Consider the following 8119-nt stretch of genomic DNA (forward strand, 5'->3'; position numbering starts at 1 on the left):
CGTAGGCTTTTAGAGATTGACCTTTCCTTGAAATTAATAATGTACTTTTGAAAACTTATGGATAGTAGAATTACACCACCTCCTACATCAAATAGTCTCAATTCTATTTTTATCCCTATAATACTAGAAAAGATGTATGAAAGAGAAAATACTACTTAATTTTTCTAAAATGATAATATTGAAGAAAAAATATATTTTTTAGCAATTTGAGCCAGCCCAAATGACAATCCAACTCCTTACCATTTAGGGTAATGATGGGAGCACCACCACCAACTGAACTACCATCAGTAATCATTCATCAACCTAAGGTCAAGTAATCACTTTAACACTTTTTTTTATGTTTAGTGTAATGTAGACTGTGAAATAATTCATATTCTAGCATTTGCCAACAAAGAAGAAAAGCAGGTTAGACCTTCGTTTCAACCCAGCTCATGTGGTTGGGCTGGGTTTAAATATATAAAAAACTCGTTGGGCCATCCATCAACCCATCTAATTAGGATAGGTTGGGCCTAAGCCCATCTCATACATATAGGTCTTGGCCCTAGACTCAATCATCCCATGTGGTTAGATTAAACCCAATCTAGATCTAAGGCGTGTTTGGCATGCCACTTCTTTTCTCAAGAAACAAGACTATATTTGGGTCCTCATAGCATGTTTGTCAAATTTTCCCTTAAGGCATCTTTAATGCCTCTGACTTTAGGCTAAGAGCGTGTTTGACAAACACGCCCTAAGTCATTTCCCTTTAGTTTTAATTTGTCTTAATTTGTGTGTATAGCCAAACAGACCCCTAGAAAAATTTAAAAAATCTAAAAAAATTCAAAGATCATTTTAGAATTATTTATAGGTCCCTCAAGTATTTCTCATTTTGCATAATATCAAGTTGTAGACTCACACTATAAGATACAGACTTGATATTAAGAATACTTGATTTTTCTAAAAAAATAAAAAAATTCAAATGCTCAAAAAAATTTCCTTTATTTCAAAAAATACAAGAATATGTTTTTTTTCAAGAATTTCATTTAATATTGAGTTATGGACTAACATTGTAAAATACGAATCCGGTATTAAAAATAATTGGTTTTTCTCTCAAATTTCAAAGAAAAAAAATCTAAAAAGAATGCAAAAGATTCCTCATTTCAAAAACACAAAAAAGAATGTTTTTATTTTCGTACATAAAACCAAATTCTAAAGGTTTTTCATGAATGTTTAAAAAAAAAAACAAAGTTGCATTTTTATTATGTTTTAAAAATACAAAATGGATACTGTAACTAGTTTATAATTATCTATTAGAATTTGGCTAAAATATCAAAAATCTCACAACAATTAATTTTTTTAATAATATTCAAAGTATTAGAATTTAGTTGTAGACTTTAATATTTGAAGATATAAGATTATATTATAAAGTATACTCTTAGGTATTAAAAATAAAAAATAAAAAATAAATGCAATGCTAAAACTAGGGTATTAAAATGGTTAGAATTTAACTTGATAAAATAGATATTTTTCATGGAAGGTGATCTGCTTTGAACCTTAGATAAGACAAATGAATAGAAACATGACTTGAATTAATATCAATCAACAATATAATTTATCTTAGGCAAGGTATACTGGGGTGATATATTTTTTTTTTACACAACTAGTTTTCTTACCTAAACTCTCGTAAATCATAGGTTTTCTAATGACTAAGATACTATATAACAACTCTCTTTAATCATAACTTTATTATTAAACTCAAAACACCCTTCAATATAAGAAGCAATTCTGTCATTTAAGGTCGTGCACATCACGACATAATTTTTGGAAAAATCCAATAGAATTAAGACCGAACTTATATCAAATTCATGGCATTACATACTAATTTTTTTCTATGATAGTTGCATATCAAAGGTCAGTGGAACACCTAACTCTTGTATGTGTTCCTGATGATGCCAACAATACAATGACATAATCAATTCTATCATTTTTTAGGGTACCATGCCAATTTGGAATACAATGTTTGAGATTATTTTTCATTGTTTGTCTTTATGGTTGGACGCTACAAATATAAATTTTTTGTATATTGGGAATGATTATTTAGATGTTTGAATGGTATTTTGGAGTGGACAAATAAGTGATGATCCAGTATTTTTATATTTCAATTCTTTTTCTATATATTTTTTGCATTTTTTGTTTATCTTTGCATGTCATTATTTTTACTTGTATTTTTAATAACATTGTGTAATAGGGATACTATATAGATTCACTTAGATTAGGTATAATTGTCCCAAATAAAAGTACTAAAATTTTAGTTTAGTTTATGATGATCAAAGGTCTGAAATATGGAGTGTGAGCTATCTAAAAAGTGAAGAACTATCCAAAAGCGTGTTATATAAATAGGGCTTTAAATACCTTTAAAAAATAAAATTCAATATTGGAGTGTGATGCGTAAGTGTGAAATTTTTTTATCCATTTATAGCCCTCATGCATGTGCCCTGAATCACATGCAAAAACTAAGATTTGTCGGTTCATCGTATCAACAATTAACTCTTAAGAAACATTACCTCTTAACAAAAAGAATGTTCATTGACTCAATTTGCTTTCAATTACAATAATACCCTTTATATTTATAAAATAAATAATTAAATATAATTCTATATATATTCATAGCATAATCGCTTTTGATCTAATAACATAACTCGGCTTTGAACTCCTTTAAGTACTTATCTTTAACATGTATTACAATTACAAATAAATAAATAAAACTTGTGGATAAATATTGCGCATATAATGTAAAATATTTCATGGATTGCAATAATGTTACAACATGTTTTCTCCTTTCTTTTTCTTTTTTAGGTTTTTTTCAGTTTGATCACTTTATTTTTATTTTCAATTTATTTTTTTAATATTGTGTTTATGTGGGATTAAACTTGATAATGTTTAGCTACTTAAGGTAGAGGACTACGCAATGTTTCATGGGTAATTAAATAAAATTTTATTAATTTAAAACAATTAAAATTTTATAAACTGAATCTGAAAATTGGATAAATATTAAAATTCTCTAATGCAAACCTTGCAATCATTTGGTCACGCAGCTTATTGAGTAATACAAATGATTATTATTTATCTAATTTAAATATTTATTTTTTATATTTAATAAAAAATTTATCTACTCAGCACAAGTAATTATCTAGTTATATTTTATTTCTTTTTCATTATTACTTTAATTAATCATTTCTTACTCCTACATAAAGAGACTTTAGAGGCCACATATCTATCATTTACCTAACTTTAAAATTATTGAACATAATTATCGAATGCAACTTAAATAATAATAATAATAATAATAATAATAATAATAATAATAATAATAATAATAATTGGTTTAAGCACATTTGCATTATCGTATTGTCCCCCTACAAAGATTTATTGGAGCTTTTCTTTATTTATTTACTCACTTTTATCCAATCATTATACAACACGATAGAAGGTTAAATGACTTTACAAAATTAATTATGTTTTAAGGAATGGGGAAAAAAAAACTTAACAGCTGAATCCAATGTAGTGGAGCCTTCCAAGAATTATTGCATTAAAAAGTTTACAAGACCCATTATATAATAATTGGACAAAATCCAATGTAGTGAAGCCTTCCTTCACAAGTTCAGACAAAAATCCTAACGAGTATAGTTTATTAAAACCTATAAAACGTACATCGTTGTCACATGTTCAATATATCCTTCCATTTAAACGACTTGAAACAGACAATAACTATCCAACAGCACGTAATTCAAGTGTTAATCTAAGTTCCGATCATCAATCTAATCAATCTATCACTGAAATTGCCTCCTAGATAGAAACGGGTGATGTTTCAAAATATATTGTTCTTTTTTATAAAAAAAAGATAGAAACGGGTGATGTTTCAAAATATGTTGTTCTTTTTTATAAAAAAAAACTAGGCATAATTAAGTGTCTATGTAATTAAAGGTTTACCTATACTCATAATTGTTATTATAATTAAAACGAAGAAGAGTTTTCTGTATTAAAAAGAATCAATAGTGGATAGTTAGATATTTATTTTTATTTTTTTATATCAATCAGTAAATATCATTTTAGATTCAAATTTAGATTTAAATTCAAGTTCATAAATTTTCAATCTATAGTTTCAACTTCTTAAAATTTGTTTTTATTGTTCCTAGTGGTATTAAAATATCACTGTATCAGGAAATCTTATATGTCACTCTCGAAAAATAGATATCTCCAAAAAAGATTTTAAGTTTCATTTTTTTCTCTCTATTCAAATCAAGCCCCCTACTTAACTTTATATATTTAAAGTGATTTGTATATCGACTCTAATGAAAGTAAACCATCTTCTTGGACTACTACGAAAAACATCATTGGATTTCAAAGTAGCACAATCTAATTCAAAAATTTCATTCAATTGTACGCGTCTAACATATTTTTTTCATAGTAGAAAGATCATTATAACTGACTCTATTTAGTTCACCACCACAAAACTCAACAGTTACACCTTATTGTTCAACACTATACTTCGATTTTGTCTTTCAAAAAGGAACATAAACTCTTAACAATTCCGTTTCCATTTATCAAAACAACCAAAAATATTTCAAAAAAAGTAGGCATATGACGTACAAAAAACTCATGCTCTTTTTTATCTCTAAATAAAAGATGTTCTAACTACCCAATATCTATTCCATCCCTGTTATCCATCTATTTTTCATAACATATAAGAATTCAAATATCTATAAAGAAGATTTTTTTTATTTTTATTTTTTATGGATTTGAGTACCCTTGGATATTAAAGTGAGTGTTTATATATATATATAATGGTGTAATAAATATGTAAGAAAAAATATAAAATTTTATAAAAAAATTATTCATTCTTGTTTTGTAATAGGTATTACGTGGGAACAATGTGTATATATTGAGAATGAAAATTTTGAAATATTTTCCAAATAATTCATATTTATACTTTATGAATCTTATTCTCTTATTTGAAAGAAAAGATTTAAAAGTCATTTCATTTTTATAATATTAACAAAGATAAATATTTTATAAATATATATTAATAAAAAATAAATATTTATATTATAAACATTAATATAAGATAAATATTATATATATATATATATGAGATGAAAATGCTGTAGAGCATAAGAGTCCTCTGTAGATAAAAAAAATCCCAAGGGCCTTGCTTTGTGAGCCTAAGCACTAGAATATGTTTGGGTCCTAGTGCATGGCCTGTACTCGTGAGGTGTCACTTGAATGCCAGGTGTTTGGGCCTAGGCCCGGTGTCTAAGTTGATGGGAGACAAAAACACGTGTGACCCCTGAGTTCAGGCTGGGGGCTTGAGCCCACAAGCACCAGGTGTGCGCCTGTCGCTGAGGTGCAAGAATCAAGTCTGAGCCCATGGATGCCAGGCACGTGCATGTTGCCCCACACTCAATAATTCATTTTTGCCTCGTGTTGAAGCCTTCTCATATCACTTCCCTTTCCATGAAAAGCAGATGCGCACTCGGAAAATATTAAAGAAACCATTACAATACTTTAACAAGGGCCCAGTTGAAAATTTGCAATTATTCGAACTACAAATTATTTTCTTGAATAATATTTGAATACATGAGGGCAGTTTAGTAACAAAAGAGTTTATATATATCTATATATCCATCTATCTATCTATATATCTATCTATCTATGTGGAGTAAATGGAGGAGCATCCAATACACAAATTCTAGATTTTTCATCTCTTGTTCTCATCTATAGCCGCCATAAATGGAAGCAACAGAAGCACTCGAGCTCTTTGATTCATACTGGTTTGAGATGAAAATATTCAAGAAACAACCGATTTTACCTAAATCATCACGTTTAGAAGCAAACTCGGATCATGAAAATCAAGAAAACGCTCTAAAACCAGAGATTTCAAGACTCCCAGCGACCATTACAAGGTCTATGAGTGAAGATTTATGCTCCAATACAACCTTCAGTTTTGGCTTTTCTTTCTCTTCAGATTCAGTCCTCCACGCACCAAAGCTCCACACCATCTTTTCAGGCAAAGACTTCACAGAAGAAGAGTATTCGAAACCAACGGAGAAGGTATATGTCCTGGAATCACATAAAAAGAAAGTTACGAGGAGAAGAGGAAAGAAAGTTACAAGCAAGAGCTTGTCAGAATTGGAATATGAAGAGCTAAAAGGGTTTACGGATTTGGGGTTTGTCTTCTCAGAAGAAGATAAAGATTCAAACTTGGCTTCAATAATTCCAGGATTGCAAAGACTTGGTAAGCAACATGAGGATGGAACCGTTCTTGATGAGCCTACAGTTTCTAGGCCTTATTTATCTGAAGCATGGGAAGTTCAGGAACAGAGAATGAAAGAGGAGCCATTAATGAATTGGGCAATTCCTGCTTTGAGCAATGAGATTGACATGAAAGATAATCTTAGATGGTGGGCTCATACCGTTGCTTCTGCTGCTAAGTAATGCAAATTTTCAGATTAACGGGTTCGTATATATATCATTTTTGTATTTTGTAATGTGCTGCATTTTATTTTTTATTATTATAATATAAGATAATTATAATTATAAAATACAGATGAACTTGAACAGACTAATTTATCTAATATTATCCTAGGTTATTATGAGAAAGATCTCAGAAATCATCCATTAATGGTGGTTAGGAAAACAAGATGAAATTATGTGATCAAGATACCGAATTTTTCATTTCTTGCTCACCAGATATCAACATATTGAAATTTCTAAACTTAAAAGAAGTTACCACCAAGGATCTTATGCAAGTTGATGTGAGTCAAAATTGTGTTTTGTAAGCAAACGTAACAATTGAGAAACTAATATTTATATATATAAGGACTAATACGAGCAAGGTTAAGATAGGATTTTAATGTAAAAAAATTTATTATTTTTTTTTATTATAACTTTTAACTCTCTCATTAGATTGAGCTTATATTTTTACAGAATTTTCTAAATATATTGTTTTACATTAAATTAAAATTGAAGGCAAATTAGAGTTTAGGAAGTGATTATTTCAAAGGGTTAAAATTACCATAAGAATTTTATTAAATTTATCTATTTAAACTTTCATCTACTGTTTAAAATATATCTAGAACTATAGAAGGAATTATGATAAGATCCCAATTGGATTAGAAGATCAACAATTATACTTTCCTGATAATATATGATAGGCCTACTAATTCAAACAGAAAAGAAAAATTGACGCATTTGAAATCAAAACTTAAATCTACTATGAATGTGCGAAAATTAGAGATATATTTTTTCCTTATGTTTTATGAATTTTAGTTAATACAAGAATTTTTTAATGCTCTTGAAAACATAGGTAGTACCTATTAGCTTATATATTCTACAAGGATTCCATATCAAACAACAAGATATTTATGGCGGTAACTATTAACCATAGTTTGCAAAAATTTCATATCTATTATGGAATAGATGTGGTTGGTAAGAGGCTTGGGGTTTTTTTGTTGTTTTTCTTATTTTGCATGATTTTTTATTCAAATAAAAAGATTATGAGAAGCTATTTAAAGAAATATTTCAACCACTTTTCTTTTTATTTTGTAAGGCATATTTTTGACTAAATAAGGAAAAAAAAACTTTAGCATTCAGACAACATCTCTCAATTAAGGAAAAAATAAATGGACAAAACAAAGGGATATTTTTTCTTTTGCAAGTTTCAAATTGGTTCCAAGTGATCCAATGCAAGGATATATGGTTTTGGGATTTGTTTTGATAACTTTTATTAATCTAAATATTTTTTAAAGGTTATTTATTGTTTTAATTAATATTTCAGATAATAATATTTTAGTTTTAGGGTTTTTATTTATGTTAAGTTTGTTTTGACCTAAAATCAATGTTCAAACTTATTTCTAGCATTAAACTTATGTTTAGCATAGTTTTAGTTAAGGTCCGTTAGTTTTCAATCCCAAATAAGACCATTAGGATTATTATCTTAGGATTATATTATGTTTTATTGTGTTGTAAGTTTGGGCAACCTTTAGACATCAATGAAATTCACTTTTATTTAAAATATCTTTTTTTTATTGGGATAAAAAATAAATCCAAGTTATCAAAATATAACTAACCTTGTTACATGTTA

General features: G+C 28.0%; 1 protein-coding gene across 1 annotated transcript; it reads left to right on the forward strand.

The window, feature by feature from the left end:
* The first annotated feature begins 5669 nt into the window (after positions 1 to 5669).
* Positions 5670 to 6658, forward strand: LOC105135974 (uncharacterized). Its single transcript, XM_011041093.1, has one exon. The coding sequence runs from the start codon at positions 5767 to 5769 to the stop codon at positions 6469 to 6471; it is 705 nt and encodes a 234-aa protein (XP_011039395.1). The 5' UTR covers positions 5670 to 5766; the 3' UTR covers positions 6472 to 6658.
* The last annotated feature ends 1461 nt before the right edge of the window (positions 6659 to 8119 follow it).

The sequence above is a fragment of the Populus euphratica genome, unplaced genomic scaffold (assembly GCF_000495115.2).
Source record: "Populus euphratica unplaced genomic scaffold, PopEup_1.0 scaffold56.1, whole genome shotgun sequence".
Lineage (NCBI taxonomy): Eukaryota > Viridiplantae > Streptophyta > Magnoliopsida > Malpighiales > Salicaceae > Populus > Populus euphratica.